The sequence below is a fragment of the Aquarana catesbeiana genome, linkage group LG08 (assembly GCF_042186555.1).
Source record: "Aquarana catesbeiana isolate 2022-GZ linkage group LG08, ASM4218655v1, whole genome shotgun sequence".
Classification (NCBI taxonomy): Eukaryota; Metazoa; Chordata; class Amphibia; order Anura; family Ranidae; genus Aquarana; species Aquarana catesbeiana.
In genome coordinates this window covers 207,927,680-207,945,562 of record NC_133331.1, presented here as the reverse complement: position 1 = coordinate 207,945,562, position 17,883 = coordinate 207,927,680, and the positions used below count along the sequence as shown (strand labels likewise).

The window sequence follows — 17,883 nt, the reverse complement described above, 5'->3', positions numbered from 1 at the left end:
TTAACCATCATTTGCTTAGCAGGTAAGCCATTCAGTTGCAGCGCGGATTTATTTATCTTGACAGCAACAGCGTTTGCTCCCACGATACATAAAGCCGTGACTCCAGCGCTGTCGGAGGTGATTTCACCACCACAGTTACATACTTCAGCATATATGCCGAAGCGTGGGGGCAGCAGTGGGTGGAGGAGCGATTTGCTCCTGCCTTTTGTGGGAGGATGCCCCCATGCTTCGGCATATATATATTTTAGGTAGGCACAGGTTGCGTTAAATGTTTTATTTTTTACTATGTTTTTTTTTTTTTGTATTTGCTTTGCAGGTATGGTAAGTATTACTGTTATACTGTAATGTTACTTTGTTTTTTGTTAACCATCATTTGCTTAGCAGGTAAGCCATTCAGTTGCAGCGCGGATTTATTTATCTTGACAGCAACAGCGTTTGCTCCCACGATACATAAAGCCGTGACTCCAGCGCTGTCGGAGGTGATTTCACCACCACAGTTACATACTTCAGCATATATGCCGAAGCGTGGGGGCAGCAGTGGGTGGAGGAGCGATTTGCTCCTGCCTTTTGCGGGAGGATGCCCCCATGCTTCGGCATATATAAAACGGTGCATGTATGCCCATCATTAGAAGTGGGTGGATGAAGGGAGGTATTCTAATGGTGGGCATACCCACCGATCAAGATCTTTTTTTCGTTCAGCCCACAGGCTGCATGAAAAAAAAGTTTACAATGTATGCCCAACAAGGACCAGCAATGTACTGGTATGTTGCTGGACTTTGAGTGGTTATACCAGAATGATGCCTACAGGTTTAGGTATCATCTTGGTATCATTCTTTTCAGCCAGCGGTCGGCTTTCATGTAAAAGCAATCCTAGTGGCTAATTAGCCTCTAGACTGCTTTTACAAGCAGTGGGAGGGAATGCCCCCCCCCCACCGTCTTCCATGTTTTTCTCTGGCTCTCCTGTCCCAACAGGGAACCTGAGAATGCAGCCGGTGATTCAGCCAGCTGACCATAGAGCTGATCGGAGACCAGAATGGCTCCAAACATCTCTATGGCCTAAGAAACCGGAAGCTACGAGCATTTCATGACTTAGATTTCGCCAGATGTAAACAGCGCCATTGGGAAATTGGGAAAGCATTTTATCACACCGATCTTGGTGTGGTCAGATGCTTTGAGGGCAGAGGAGAGATCTAGGGTCTAATAGACCCCAATTTTTTCAAAAAAGAGTACCTGTCACTACCTATTGCTATCATAGGGGATATTTACATTCCCTGAGATAACAATAAAAATGATTAAAAAAAAAAAAAATGAAAGGAACAGTTTAAAAATAAGATAAAAAAGCAAAAAAATAATAAGAAAAAAAAAAAAAAAAAAAAAAAAAAAAAAAAAGCACCCCTGTCCCCCCCTGCTCTCGCACAAAGGCGAACGCAAGCGTCGGTCTGGCGTCAAATGTAAACAGCAATTGCACCATGCATGTGAGGTATCACCGCGAAGGTCAGATCGAGGGCAGTAATTTTAGCAGTAGACCTCCTCTGTAAATCTAAAGTGGTAACCTGTAAAGGCTTTTAAAGACTTTTAAAAATGTATTTAGTTTGTCGCCACTGCACGTTTGTGCGCAATTTTAAAGCATGTCATGTTTGGTATTCATGTACTCGGCCTAAGATCATCTTTTTTATTTCATCAAACATTTGGGCAATATAGTGTGTTTTAGTGCATTAAAATGTTAAAAAGTGTGTTTTTTCCCCAAAAAATGCGTTTGAAAAATCGCTGCGCAAATACTGTGTGAAAAAAAAAATGAAACACCCACCATTTTAATCTGTAGGGCATTTGCTTTAAAAAAATATATAATGTTTGGGAGTTCAAAGTAATTTTCTTGCAAAAAAAAATAATTTTTTCATGTAAACAAAAAGTGTCAGAAAGGGCTTTGTCTTCAAGTGGTTAGAAGAGTGGGTGATGTGTGACATAAGCTTCTAAATGTTGTGCATAAAATGCCAGGACAGTTCAAAACCCCCCCAAATGACCCCATTTTGGAAAGTAGACACCCCAAGCTATTTGCTGAGAGGCATGTCGAGTCCATGGAATATTTTATATTGTGACACAAGTTGCGGGAAAAAGACAAATTTTTTTTTTTTTTTTTTTGCACAAAGTTGTCACTAAATGATATATTGCTCAAACATGCCATGGGAATATGTGAAATTACACCCCAAAATACATTCTGTTGCTTCTCCTGAATACGGGGATACCCCATGTGTGAGACTTTTTGGGAGCCTAGCCGCGTACGGGACCCCGAAAACCAAGCACCGCCTTCAGGCTTTCTAAGGGCGTAAATTTTTGATTTCATTCTTCACTGCCTATCACAGTTTCGGAGGCCATGGAATGCCCAGATGGCATAAACCCCCCCCAAAATGACCCCATTTTGGAAAATAGACACCCAAAGCTATTTGCTGAGAGGTATAGTGAGTATTTTGCAGACCTCACTTTTTGTCACAAACTTTTGAAAATTGAAAAAAGAAAAAAAAAATACGTTTTTCTTGTCTTTCTTCATTTTCAAAAACAAATGAGAGCTGCAAAATACTCGCCATGCCTCTCAGCAAATAGCTTGGGGTGTCTACTTTCCAAAATAGGGTCATTTTGGGGGGTTTTGTGCTATCTTGGCATTTTATGGCCTTCGAAACTGTGATGGGTAGTGAGGAGTGAAATCAAAAATTAACGCCCTTAGAAATCCTGAAGGCGGTGATTGGATTTCGGGGCCCCGTATGAAGCTAGGCTCCCAAAAAGTGCCACTCATGTGGTATCCCCATACTCAGGAGAAGCAGCAGAATGTATTTTGGGGTGTAATTCCACATATGCCCATGGCCTGTGTGAGCAATATATCATTTAGTGACAACTTTGTGCAAAAAAAAAAAAAAATTGTCACTTTCCCGCAACTTGTGTCAAAATATAAAATATTCCATGGACTCAACATGCCTCTCAGCAAATAGCTTGGGGTGTCTACTTTCCAAAATGGGGTCATTTGGGGGGGGTTTGTGCCATCTTGGCATTTTATGGCCTTCAAAACTGTGATAGGTAGTGAGGAGTGAAATCAAAAATTTATGCCCTTAGAAATCCTGAAGGCGGTGCTTGGTTTTCGGGGCCCCGTACGCGGCTAGGCTCCCAAAAAGTCCCACACATGTGGTATCCCCGTACTCAGGAGAAGCAGCAGAATGTATTTTGGGGTGTAATTCCACATATGCCCATGGCATGTTTGAGCAATATATCATTTAGTGACAACTTTGTGCAAAAAAAAAAAAAAAAAATTGTCACTTTCCCGCAACTTGTGTCAAAATATAAAATATTCCATGGACTCAACATGCCTCTCAGAAAATAGCTTGGGGTGTCTACTTTCCAAAATGGGGTCATTTGGGGGGGTTTTGTGCCATCTTGGCATTTTATGGCCTTCAAAACTGTGATAGGTAGTGAGGAGTGAAATCAAAAATGTATGCCCTTAGAAATCCTGAAGGCGGTGCTTGGTTTTCGGGGCCCCGTACGCGGCTAGGCTCCCAAAAAGTCCCACTCATGTGGTATCCCCGTACTCAGGAGAAGCAGCAGAATGTATTTTGGGGTGTAATTCCACATATGCCCATGGCATGTTTGAGCAATATATCATTTAGTGACAACTTTGTGCAAAAAAAAAAAAAATTGTCACTTTCCCGCAACTTGTGTCAAAAAATAAAATATTCCATGGACTCAACATGCCTCTCAGCAAATAGCTTGGGGTGTCTACTTTCCAAAATGGGGTCATTTGGGGGGGTTTTGTGCCATCTTGGCATTTTATGGCCTTCAAAACTGTGATAGGTAGTGAGGAGTGAAATAAAAAATTTATGCCCTTAGAAATCCTGAAGGCGGTGCTTGGTTTTCGGGGCCCCGTACGCGGCTAGGCTCCCAAAAAGTCCCACACATGTGGTATCCCCATACTCAGGAGAAGCAGCTAAATGTATTTTGGGGTGCAATTCCATATATGCCCATGGCCTGTGTGAGCAATATATCATTTAGTGACAACTTTGTGCAAAAAAAAAAAAATTTGTCACATTCCCGCAACTTGTGTCAAAAAATAAACTATTCCATGGACTCAACATGCCTCTCAGCAAATAGCTTGGGGTGTCTACTTTCCAAAATGGGGTCATTTGGGGGGGTTTTGTGCCATCTTGGCATTTTATGGCCTTCAAAACTGTGATAGATAGTGAGGAGTGAAATCAAAAATGTATGCCCTTTGAAATCCTGAAGGCGGTGCTTGGTTTTCGGGGCCCCGTACGCGGCTAGGCTCCCAAAAAGTCCCACACATGTGGTATCCCCATACTCAGGAGAAGCAGCTGAATGTATTTTGGGGTGCAATTCCACATATGCCCATGGCTTGTGTGAGCAATATATCATTTAGTGACAACTTTTTGTAATTTTTTTTTTTTTTTTTATTTATTTTTTATTTTTTTGTCATTATTCAATCACTTGGGACAAAAAAAATAAATATTCAATGAGTTCAACATGCCTCTCAGCAATTTCCTTGGGGTGTCTACTTTCCAAAATGGGGTCATTTGGGGGGGTTTTGTACTGCCCTGCCATTTTAGCACCTCATGAAATGACATAGGCAGTCATAAACTAAAAGCTGTGTAAATTCCAGAAAATGTACCCTAGTTTGTAGACGCTATAACTTTTGCGCAAACCAATAAATATACGCTTATTGACATTTTTTTTACCAAAGACATGTGGCCGAATACATTTTGGCCTAAATGTATGACTAAAATTGAGTTTATTGGATTTTTTTTAATAACAAAAAGTAGAAAATATCATTTTTTTTCAAAATTTTCGGTCTTTTTCCGTTTATAGCGCAAAAAATAAAAACAGCAGAGGTGATCAAATACCATCAAAAGAAAGCTCTATTTGTGGGAAGAAAAGGACGCAAATTTCGTTTGGTTACAGCATTGCATGACCGCGCAATTAGCAGTTAAAGCGACGCAGTGCCAAATTGTAAAAAGTGCTCTGGTCAGGAAGGGGGTAAATCCTTCCGGGGCTGAAGTGGTTAAATATTTGCGATTTTTTTTTTTTCATATATTTGCAATTTTATGTATATGCGTTTTTTTTTTTTTTTTTTTTTTTTTTTTTTAGCGATTTGGTAGCAATTTTTTTCACATTGGTTTTTTAGCACAAAAAATTATTTTCTCACATTGATTGAACTTTGTATCAGAGCGCATCAATCTGTTATATGTTTTAATTTTTAGGGGATTCTGACCACTATATAATTGATAGCAGCTTGATATCATTGTCAATCTAACAATTTTTATTTAATTAATTGCACGTGCATTCACATACATTTGATTTACACTTATTTGATTGTATATGTCATGCTAGAACATTATTGCGCTTGGTTTTTTTGTTTATTTACCCATGCCGTATACCTTCATGTGGTATCGACAGCTGGGAGTTGCAGGCAGTGGAACCACGAGAGTCTCAGGTAATTCCGCTGCGGAAGGGAATCACTCAAGACAACTCTTGAGTGGCGGACGAGGTGTGTGGGCCTGCCGGCAAGGGGCAAGCTCCAGTTTGCGGTCCACGCAGGTTATGGGGCTTCTGTAGGGACTTGATTAAAGAGTGTCTCCGGGGCGGAGGGAGGCATCTGTCAGGCTTTCCTTCATGCGAGGGGTGGAGTTACACGTCACAAAGTATTGTGGTATGTGTAGTTCCAGGCTCTTAGCAGTGTCGCTAGGCAGATTCCAGCCTGCAGTGTGTGACATCTGATACCATAGTGAAGAGTGAGTACTGGCAGCTGTGAAGCGGCAGTCAGTGCTGTGAGGTGGAAGTGAAGACATTCAGTTATTCTGAATGTGTCTGAGTGTAGCAGAGATTGTGGAGGATGGGCAGAACTGAAGGGATCTCAGCCCTAAACTAGGCAGACTCCAAAAAGCTGAATAAAAGTTAGGGAGCCAAAACATAGTTAAAACAGATGTAAAAGACAAAAAAGAAACCGGTCAATAGGACCCAAAAGGGGCAAACAGGAGTTAGAAGCCGGGTCGCATCAGGCAAAAGTTAGCGGGCCCTGCGGGCTCTCCGGGACCAGGGCAAATCTGTAGGGCTGGGATCTCGGATTCCAGTACGGGGAGCGCTGTGGCTTCTGAGAGCTGAAGGGGAACGTCTCCTGTGGTACCTGGCGTCCTGAGCTTCCATGGGTTCTTCCCGTGCCGCATCTTTTCTTGATGTTGTGCAGCGGAACGCTGCGTACCAGTTAGGTACAGGTATCAGGGGAATACCGAGTGAGCTGCAGAAGTGAGGCAGGTCCTCAGGCACCTTAAGGAGGGCTGTGCGGCCGTGGGCTGAGGCCGAGAGGCAAAATGGGAACTTCCATTTATAAGATGCCTTTCTCCCGTAGGGTGTCCAAGAGGGGTTTCAGGTCCCGTCTATGCTGCAGCGTTATGCCCGATAGGTCTTGGTAGATTTGGATAGGTGTTACTTCATGGAGAATCTGCTGTCTGCCCCTTGCTTGCTTAATGATCTCTTTCTTTAACTTGTAATCCACTATACAGCAGATGATGTCCCGTGGAGGGACATTCTCTCTGCCCTTGGGGCGCAAAGCGCGATTGATTCTCTCCATGGCGATGGGAGTTTGAGGTGGATTGCAAAGGAGGCTGTTAAAGAGGCCCACAAGTGCATAGGGGATTTGATCGCCCTCGATTGTCTCCGACATTCCTCGAATCCTGAGGTTGTGGCACCGACCACTGTCGAGGTCTTCAATGTGTCGTTGCATGTCCCGCATCTGTAATGTGTGTGTGAGTCAATGCGGGTGGTGGCAGATTGTATGACCGTCTCATGGCGTTCTGTCGCTTTCTCTACATATTGCACCCTGTCATTCTGCGTGCGTAGGTCCAGTTTCAGCTCAGAAATGGAGGCAAGGAGAGTGTCCTTTATGTCATCCGCAATGGAGCAGAGGTCCTGTATGTTCAGCAGAGGCTGGGGTCTGAGTTCAAGACCGATACCCCCCCATTTGGGTGAGGATGCAGGGATGCCGAGGGTGTCGGATCAGTCAGCGGTAGTGGCTGTGTTTGAGAACGTGCCGGTCCGTGGCGGGAAGGAGCCAGCCCTGAACATCTCCGGGATGTTTTGGCTCTGTGTCCCGGATAATTCCCTGGGGGAGCAGGAACGGGAGGTAGAGGAAGTCCGCGAGGCTGTCCCTATCATTGGAGTGCGGTCAGCAGTGGGAAAATCACAGTTTTTTAGGTAGTTATCTCCTGTGGCAGCTCAAGCGACCGTTTTCATGCCAGGTTAGGCCACGCCCCGTGTGCGTTACTACAAGTTTAACGCTATATAATTTTGTGCATTACTGCCAGTTTAATGCCATTTATTTCTGTGTGCGTTACTGACAGTTTAACGCCATATAGTTCTGTGCGTCACTGTACGTTTGGCACATTATATTGCAGTATATCATATTGTATCTGTGGAGTGTCTGTGTAGTGTGAGTACTCAAATTAAAGGGCACCAAACACCTCTTTACATTGATTAAAGTGCATCTACGTACAGGTGACCCGCCCCTCTGATGTCACGGGGAATGCCACAGGGAAGTCCCCGTGCATCAGAGGGGGGCGGGGTCACTGGGTGGCCCCGCCCTCCATTATGTAAGAACCGTCAAAACACGAAAAGCGTCACACAGCGGGAGCCTCCCTCCATGCCATCATGGATGCGGAGCGGCCCGAAAAGAAGATGAAGACAAGAAGATGAAGACAAGAAAATGAAGAAAAACAGATGAAGAGAAAAAGATGAAAAGAGAAGCGTCACACAGCACGAGCCTCCCATCCAATCATGGATGCAGAGCGGCCTGAAAAGAAGATGAAGAGAAGAAGATGAAGAGAAGAAGATGCCGGACGAGAACACCGGAGAAAGAAGCAGAGGATCGGAGGAAGAAGAAGATAGAGGAAGAAACCGAAGGAAGATAGAAGAAAGAAGATAGAAGATGGAAAAAAAGAAGAATTTAAATAAAGGAATTGTCAAAAACTGTCTCTTGTCAATTTTAACATTTTTGACAGTTTTTTTGTGAAATGGTAGGGGTACATTTGTACCCCCCTTACCATTTCAGACAGGGGGGGCTGGGATCTGGGGGTCCCCTTGTTAAAGGGGGCTTCCAGATTCCGATAAGCCCCCCGCCCGCTGACCCCCACAACCACCGGCCAAGGGTTGTGGGGATGAGGCCCTTGTCCTCATCAACATGGCCTGCCAGGTTGCGTGCTCGGAAAAAGGGTCTGGAATGGATTTTTGGGGGGACCCCAGGCCAATTTTAAAAAAAATTTTGGCACGGGGTTCCCCTTAAAATCCATACCAGACCTGGAGGGCCTGGTATGAATTTTGAGGGGGACCCCTACGGCATTGTTTTTTCAAATTTTAGCACGGGGTTCCCCTTAATATCCATACCAGACCTGAAGGGCCTGGTATGGAATTTAGGGGGACCCCCACGACAGTTTTTTTTTTAAATTTTGGTTCGGGGTTCCCCTGTGGTGAAATCCCATGCAATTTTTATTAATGAACTTTTATGTGTATTGTCAGACCGGCAATTCATTAATAGCCGCGAGTAGTTTTAAATGACTTTTTTTCCTTTGAAATGTCATTTTGCTGTCAGACTGTTCTAAACACGGGAAACATGCGCCCCTTTACAGGCATACTATAGACACCCCCCAGGTACGAAATTTAAAGGAATATTACACTTTTATTGTTTGACTTTAAAGTGGATGTAAACCCGAATTTTTTTTTTAATCATACTGTAGAGTATAAGATTTCCTATCATTTGAGCCCAGTCTTGCCACACAGAGTTAATCCATCTCTGAGCAATCCTCTTTTATTGTTCAGTGAGAAAAATCTTGACAAACTGAGAAAAACTTTGTCAAATACTCCCCCTTGCTGTGAGTGACAGTCTAAGACACATGCATTATTTTTTAATTCCCTCCCCCACTCCTTTCTTCAGCAGCTCTGCAAGGATTGGCTGTTCCACACCTCAGCATGGTTTGGCATGCTGAAGTCATGTGGTTACCTTCCTGTTTTTTCATTGGATGTTAGAGATCATAGCAGAAGTTCAGCAGAAGTTCAGTGTTAGAAATAAACAGGAGAAAATGCATACTGACAAGGAGTGTAGAGGTGGGTGGGGAGTCCTGACATCACAACTCCACCCACCGAGCTCCAGACAACAGACCCACCCACAGAATATGCAGTTTTTCGGGTCTAATAACAGAGAGAGGGAAGACATTTGACAGGTAAAGATACATGCAGGAGGCATGTATATCCTTATAGATAACCCCTATGGCAGTAGTTTAGAAAGGATGACATTGGGTTTACATCCACTTTAAGCATTATTAAAATCGCTGCTCCCGAAAAAACGTCCATTTTTAAAACTTTGCATTGACACATGTCCCCTGGGGCAGGACCCAGGTCCCCAAACACTTTTTATGACAATACCATGCATATAAGCCTTTAAAATTATCACTTTTGATTTCTCCCATAGACTTTTAAAGGGTGTTCCACGGCTTTCAAATAGCCGATGTTTGAGTCGAACATGAGTTCGACTCGAACTCGAAGCTCATCCCTACCCAGGACATTCATAGTCCTTCTCTTCCTCCTCCCACTTTTCCAGGCCTGCTGTGGCCTCACAGGGACAGTGTCTGGATAGAGCAGGCTCTGAGATGCAAGGAAGTCCTCCTCTTCCTCCTGCTGCTCTTCCTAGTGTAGCGCTTACTCCCAGAGGAGCGGCTGATTAAGTATTATATCCGTAATTCACGTCCACTACCCAACTCTCGCAGCCCATAGATTCATAACTCACAGTCCTTGTTACTTTTTCACTTGCTTTATTCAGCAACATGAACTGTTATGAACTGGGATGGGAGAGGGACTTCCTTTGAGATGCTCTTTATTACATTATCATCATTTCCTTGCTTCACTTGCAAAGTCTTATAGCATTGCGGGTGATAATGATTCAAAACTGGATGATCACTTTATCAGGGAAGATGGAAGTAGATTTTTGATAGAGAATAATCGATAAAGAGTCACTCTGAATAACGCCTTTATCTGAAGAACTTCTAGGAACAGTCTGTTTTTCTATATGTGTACTTGCAGCTTTACCGCTACCTTTTTACCACTACTTCCCATCTACATGGTACTTCCAAGTTGAACTAAAGAAAAGTCATTCTAAATAACTCTTCCCGCTTGACTGATTGGAATCCCGGGGCATTGCTGAACCCAAAGTCATAGGCCATCACTGCCCATCTCACTTGACTTGCGTACCAACAACCCTCAGCCTCTGGACAGTACCCCTCCCTTGGGCTTTTCACTCACTTGATCAATAGCCGTGTGCCGCTCATAAGTGATCGATCACCCAGTTGTCCTCCGCTTAGCTGCTATTTCTTCTGCATGGCTCCTCCGTTCCCTTTTCTTCCTTTATGGACCGCTCCCTTCCCCATAGGGGCGTCCTATGGCACCAGCGACCATATGCTGTCCGGTGTCACTACTCTGCTGTGAGTCCCGGTGAAGCCCCCCACCTTCCAAGGAGGGGGGGCCCGTCGGCTCCCCAGGAGGGGGAACCTCTGGCTTGGCTCTCTCTGGAAGAACTCTCCTGAACAGGAACTCCGATACTGACTATGTGACCTCACTTTTATATGAGAGTCCCGGATGTTACCAAGCAAATTAATGATTGGCCGAGACTAGCATACAAACTACCTGCCACTTAAATGGAAATTAACAACAGACAGGCCTGCTGTAATAGCACAAGCCTGTTTAAATTTACCTGACATAGAAAACTACCAGGAAGGGTCACCTACCTAAAAGTAGGTGCCCGCTACACTTGCATGTCCAGTCTATGATACCACACAGTGTGTGCTCCAGCAGGAACACGACTACAGTGTCGCTGATGCATGCATCTTTATGGCTCACTATTCTTGTCGCCTCTTTAAACGGTGACAATGCAGTGCATGCGTCCTGTATCAACAGCCAATGGTGTGTTGAAAAAACACCAGCTCTCCTGAGCTTGTTCTCTTGCTATACTCACACAGGTATTTATTAATAATCCTCTGTTAAATGGCCAAAGTCAAGTTCCACCTGGTTTCAGGTAGGTGGAATTCCCTCTGAATTCCACCCAGCCGAGCACTGGCTGTGTAGGACCATCTGAAGTGACCACACATTCTTCTGGCCTCAGAAGATCTTGTAACCCTGGATACCTATCCAAGGACTGCTGCAAGCATTCCTGGCCTGGGGACACTAGTTCACCCTTTTTGTAGCATTCCCCATTTTGGCAGCCTTGGGTGGTCTAGTACCATCCATCCAGAGATGTTCCTTTGTTTATGCTATGTACAGTATGTATGATGTTTTATTGTGTCTATTTCTTACTTTCTGATATCAATAAACCAATTTTTTTGCAATCATGGTTGTATGGTGAGTGAAGTTCTAGATATGTGCTACCATGGGGTTGATTGCGCTACAACAGGTTTTTACTTCTTGAGTTTGCGTTTGTATCATGTATCTATCTATCATGAATTTATTTTACCAATCGTGTTATATGTCAGTTTTTTAATAGCCGTTTTTGGCTTTATTTAAAATAAAAACGATTATGGAATGTGTAAATTCTGTTTGTAAAATACATTTATACTTTATGTATTTTCTGTATTATTATTATTATTATTATTATTTTTAGATTTTGAAGCGACATGCTTCATATAAAGTCCCATGACCACTGTTCCATGCATATACATATATAATAGGGATGGAGGCTTTTCAAGGTGGTTGTGTCAGGTCACACTTTGTTTTTATATGCAAATATTTTGGGTGAAAGACACCCCAGTCTCTAGTGATCTGCCACACCACAATTATAGATCAGACAACACAATTTTTTACATAAACCTATTGCACCATTGTATTCTCCATTTGGATTGCATTGTCGCTGGCTGTTTCGGTCCTGCACTGTGCTAGTTGTAAGCCCATTTAACGGGTGGGTGTTGCCGTGCTTATGTCTGTTCCTGGGCTTGCGATGCATGGCAGGACCTTCCCTCCTTATTTCTGCCCTGGGGTGTGGGCGGGGAGTGTCCTCCCTTGCATCGGCGTCATGCACACACGCCCTGCTTGTGACATCATTTGGCGCTGCAAAGCGAGGGCGTTTGCTTTCCATCTGACGCGGGGGTTGGGCGGGCGTGGATTCACGTGTTGGACGTGTGTGTGTAAGGAGTGACAGATCGTGAGTTCCTAGGAACCACAATCTGTCATACCATTACTAGTAAAAAATAATAATAAAAATGCTATAAATCTATCAACTATTTTGTATAAAATTTTGCGCAAACCAATCAATATACGCTTTTTGCGTTTTTTTGGGGTTTTTTTACCAAAAATATGTAGAAGAATACATATCGGCCTAAACTGAGAAAAAATTAGCTTTTTTTAAAAAAAAAATGCGGATATTTATTATAGCAAAAAGTACAAAATATTGTGGGGCAGTCTGTATACACCATCAGCCCTCCCTCCTATTGAGGGAGGAGGGAGGTGAGGGAGGGCTGATGGTGTATACAGACTGCCCAGACTTTGACTTTTAACAGCTGAGAGCAGAGAGAAAATTCTCTGCATACCAAAGATCAGGAAGATCGGGAAATCCCTAGTCAAGATCGCAACAGGGAAAAAATCGCGATAACGATTTTTGACGATTAATCGCGCAGCGCTACCCTAACCCTTATACTTGACTGGCCATACTAACAGAACAGCTATAGCGAGTCAATCCCACTGCATTTGTTGTTTTTGCTTACCGACCCATTCAATCTATGGGAATGCTGTTTGAGACCTGACTGATTAACTCAGGGGTCCACTACATGAGGTGAGGGGCCATTCCATATGCTGGTGGAGGGTGTCACAGAAGTCACCATTTATGTTTAACTCTTCAATCTCATCACCGGAACCCGCCAGTGCTCTTGGAATTTTGTTCCTATAGGACTTTTAAAGGACTTTCCTATTTTTTCTATTTGTTATTATGAATATACCAGTTAGTTTTTATTTTTGAGCGCTGTACTGCCTTTTATATAACAAATCTATCCAAAACTAAACAAATGTTTCCTTTCTGCACATGTCTACTTCTTTCTGGCTACTCGACTATGCAGCCCATTTTTGTTCACGTATCATCATATTGCACATAAGGTTTCCAATATAAACACTTTGATTTTTAAAAAGCTGTGACACTTTCTTCTTTAGAAGATGAACATGTAGCATTAAAGCTCTTTAATAGATATACAGCAAGACTACAATGTGTTTTTTCTCTCACAGTTTTAATCTGGTTTACTGAAATTCACAGATAACTAGGCGCTGCTCATTGCATGGGATGTCATTCCATTTACCATTGCTAAGCATCTCCGCACAGTGTTCAGTGTTCTTGTTGTTATTTGGCTCTCCTGGGTTCCAGTTCATAAAATCCACTTTTTCACCTGTAGAGTACTTGAAAGTCCCTTCATCTTGTGAATCTGTTATACCCAAGAAAGTTTTCTTTGAATCTCCCTTAGTGCGGATTATCTCTTCTACCGCACTATTTTCTGCTGCATTTCTTGGAGCGGCCAAGCTTCCTCCAGCTTCTCTACATGTCTTCTGGGCATTGTCAAAGTTTACTTCCCCACCATTAGTCACAAACACTTTATCACCAACTTGTTTACCACCATGGAAGTGCACAACTAAAAGATTTAAGAGTTAAACTGAATTAAATGCATGACAAATATGGGAAATTCCTATTTTTTTCTAGATATGTCTGATTGCTGTAGGTCTCAGCAAATGTAGTGATCCCATAAATAAAGGAGTATATGGAATTGTGACTATGTAAATAAGCCTTCCAATAGCTTGACCAAGATATGTTTCCCCTTTCTTAGCTGCAGACACATATAATTGCAGATGGCAAAGGCGATTGTTTGCTACATTCTCATACTGACCCCTGCTTCAGGCGTGACCAATTAAAAAATATTTTAAAAGTTAAAAATACATAGACAGATTATTTCTGAAATTAAGGTGCCCTAGATAACCAATAGTGATATGTGGAACATAGACCATTTACAATGATCATTGTTGATTACTTTATAAGTGGCTACTGGGACAAGACTGGTGCAGGTGGGCCTGCTTCTCCCCTTCTATTACCACTGCATCAACCATTATATGGAGTGGGTTGGAGTTGTGCACATGGCTTAAGAGAAACAAGCAATGATATATGCCTTTGATACTCCTAAAGCTCTCCTGATGAAGCGGGTCATTTGTAACCTGTAAATATGTAAGGATACCCTCGCTCCACTACATGATGCTATTCACCATCAAATTCTATCTTGTTCAGTTGTAGTTACTGGGACATATAATGTGATATAAAACTAGGACATGCGATTAGTGGAAAATGTGAGTTTTGACATGTGGAGGTTTTCTTCATTTGCTACAAGCCTATAATAAAAACTGTTGGATTATTAGTGGATAATAATAATAATGTGCTTACTAAATAAAATATGATCATTATAAGGACTTCTTATGTTTTGGTCACAACATTTCTTGTGTCCAATTAGAAGATTAAAGGGGTTGTAAAACCTTGTGTTTTTTCACCTTACTGCATCCTATGCAGTAAGGTGAAAGAACTTCTGGCAGTGACCGACCCCCCAGCCCCCCCCCCCCGTTTTACTTACCTGAGCCCTGGAACTTCATCCGGCAGGGACACGCTCCTCCTCTGCCCGGGGTTCTCGGCTCTTGATTGGATAGATTGATAGCAGCGCAGCTATTGGCTCCCACTGCTGTCAATCAAATCCAATGACGCGCGCCGGGGGGGCTATGGACGCCGAATGATGGACTAGGGAGCGCTCCCGCAAGGTAACCCCCTTAGGGAGAGCGTTTCTCCTAGGGGGTTATCTGATGTGGGGAGGAGCCGCGAGAGCCACCGAGGGACCCCAGAAGACAGTGTTCGGGGCCACTCTGTGCAAAACGAGCTGCACAAGGCAGGTAAGTATGACATGTTTGTTATTTTTTTTAAATAAATTAAGCTTTACAATCACTTTAATAGCTGCTTCCCAGTCTTTATATGTCTATATTATTGCAATTGTTAACTTAATATTGTGTTTTTTTTCTGATACTTTTTTTTGCTTATTGGCAAATATATACAATTGATTTTAAAAGCCCAATAAAAGTGAACACATCATGGAAAGGGTTGGACAAGAATTTTGGTATATGGTATATATAGCTGCTCCAAAGCATTACTTCTTATATACTGTATGTACTTTTCCTGTGAAATAAAGATTCCAGGCTAATAATTTTTATTTTCTTCTGAATCATCTGAATCTGCTTAAGAAGCAGACTTTTGTTCTGAGAAATGCATGCCTCTTCTTCGGGATGGAGGTTTAACAAAGAAAATTGGTTAAATGAGCCAAATCACCCTTAAAAAAAAAAAAAAAAAGAGGAACCTGCTGGGTTGAACAAAAACAAAAATAGTAGTGTGTACTAGGCTTTAGGATAGCCATTGGCTTCTTACACTTCAAAAGACTGGAAAAACATCCTATAAATCAGCAGGTGACCATAATATCCAGACACACTGGGGTGGATTTGCTAAAAACTGAAGAGTGCAAAATCTGAGCAAGTGTGCATAGTAGTCAGCTTCTAACTTTAGCTTGTTCAATTAAGCTTTAACAAAAAAAACCTGGAAGCTGGTTTCTATGCAGAGCTGCGACAGATTTTGGGTCTAATGAGGCATGTCAATGCATAAAGCGACATTTGAAGCAGAACACCTGCATTTAGAGTTTAAATATTATGCCTGCCTATTACAGGCAGTCCCCTAGTTACAAACATCCGATTTACAAACGACTCCTACTTACAAACGGAGGGAGACAACAGGAAGTGGGAGGAAATCTACCTCTAGGAAGGGAAATTCTCTCCTGTAATGTCCTGTACACACGATCGGACATTGATCGGACATTCCAACAACAAAATCCATCGGATTTTTTCCGACGGATGTTGGCTCAAACTTGTCTTGCATACATACGGTCACAGAAAGTTGTCGGAATTTCCGAACATCAAGAACGCGGTGACGTACGACGGGACTATAAAAGGGCAGTTCAATACCAAGCGCGCCACCCTTTGGGCTCCTTTTGCTAATCTCGTGTTAGTAAAAGTTTGGTGAGAGACGATTCGCGCTTTTCAGACTCGTGGTTTTCAGATCGTTTTTCTACTGTTCAGTTTGTGCTTGTGGGTTTGTATCTGGTCTTCAGTGTGTGCAGTGAGTTCATATTTGATTATTTAGTGCGTTCTTGTCCGCTCGTTGCTGATTTTCAGGTCGCTCTTCACAGGCCTTGCTGTTCTTCAGTGCGTTCTGTTACTTCGTTCTGACCATCCGACCGTTTTGAAGCCATGTTGCGTGTACGTTCTCATTGTAGAGCTTGGTGTTGGAATTATTACTTTGACACAATCCCAGTCCATGAACAGGGCGAGGAGGAGTTCATAGACCAAGAATTGGTTGCTCCAGCGTGACCAATTCTGTCACATGCCTTTGCTCCGTGAGATCCGTGAGAATAATCCTGACAATTTCAGGAACTTTCTCAGGATGACGGACCCCGTTTTTCACCGTTTGTTGACTTTGCTGACCCCTTATATCAGCAGGCAGGACACCTGCTGCGGCAAGCCATCACTCCGGAGCAGAGTCTAGTCCCCACATTGCGGTACTTGGCGACGGGGAGAAGCCTGCAGGACCTCAAGTTCTCGACAGGCATCTCCCCCCAGGCTCTGGGGATCATTATCCCAGAGACCTGTTCTGCCATCATTCAGGTATTGCAGAAGGACTATATTAAGGTAAGATTTCTCCTTCCTAATCTCATTATATGTATTTAATCTTTGCTAATGTATTGTATTTCTTTCATCATTCCCTAATTACCATGATTGTAATATGCTGTGAATGTCCTCTTTATCCTCATGCATGCTGGAATTTTTTATAGTTTGTTTTTTGTCCTTTATGCATATTTGCCTTCACTTACCTCCCCAGCATGCTCTCCTGGGCCTATATTCACCTAGTCTAGTCACTTAACAATGTATTTTGTCAGCTCCATAGTAGTCTTGAATAGATAAATGTTGTGTGTGCCCACCTAAAAAACAACAATGCTCTGCGCCTAGTACGATGTATCCAACAGTATGTATGTAGCACATATAAATAAATAAATAAACAGATAAATAAACAAATAGCAGCTGCTTAAATCACAGGTATTGTATTAGGCAATAGAGAATAAATTAAATCAATAAAGTTTTTTCAGTATTGCAGCAGCGCTGTATGCCCTAAATTATTAGGGTCCCCTTCTCAATGAAGTTCTTTAAGTTCAAAATGAAACAGGCGGTGAGAGTCCTACTAATAAATATTGCTATATTCTGTGAGGGTAGTTATTCCTTTCACCAAGCGATACACCACGTGCTGGGACCCCCAATGAAAAACGCACTCACCAGAAATCCAACCAATATGAGCCTTGAGTAATTATAGTAGATCTGCACCACTTTCCAAACGACCACCAGATGTCAGCCTTACTCTTGGTAGCTCCAATAAGATATGTGGGAGAAATGGAATGTCCACATAGTGTGATACCGCTAAAACACTTTAGTAAAACATCCACATGTCCCCCTTAATAACATGCGTACCAGAGAATTATTAAAAAAGAGCAAGGATAATAAAGTGCACTATGCCTGTTGCGTCCTCCAATCGGAAAAGATGTCAGGAGCGCTCACTGTGTGAGACCACAGCCTCCCGCTTCCTGATTCCTCCCTGGTCGTTGGAGCGCATGCGTCACTTCCGGTGCGTCACCTCCCTGACGTTTCGTCACTTCCTGGACTTCTTCTGAGGCCGTGACACATCAGATGGGAGGCCGTTATTTA

The 17,883-nt window shown here is 42.9% G+C and overlaps 1 protein-coding gene across 1 annotated transcript in view; it reads right to left on the bottom strand.

Annotated features, from left to right (window-relative positions):
• Window positions 1–13,203: 13,203 nt before the first annotated feature.
• LOC141106240 (mannose-binding protein C-like) overlaps window positions 13,204–17,883 on the bottom strand; it is a 112,855-nt gene continuing 108,175 nt past the window's right edge. Inside the window, exon 6 of the mRNA XM_073596855.1 lies at window positions 13,204–13,691. Coding sequence (XP_073452956.1) covers window positions 13,306–13,691 — 386 coding nt within the window. The 3' untranslated portion in view covers window positions 13,204–13,305. The remainder of the gene's footprint in view (window positions 13,692–17,883) is intronic.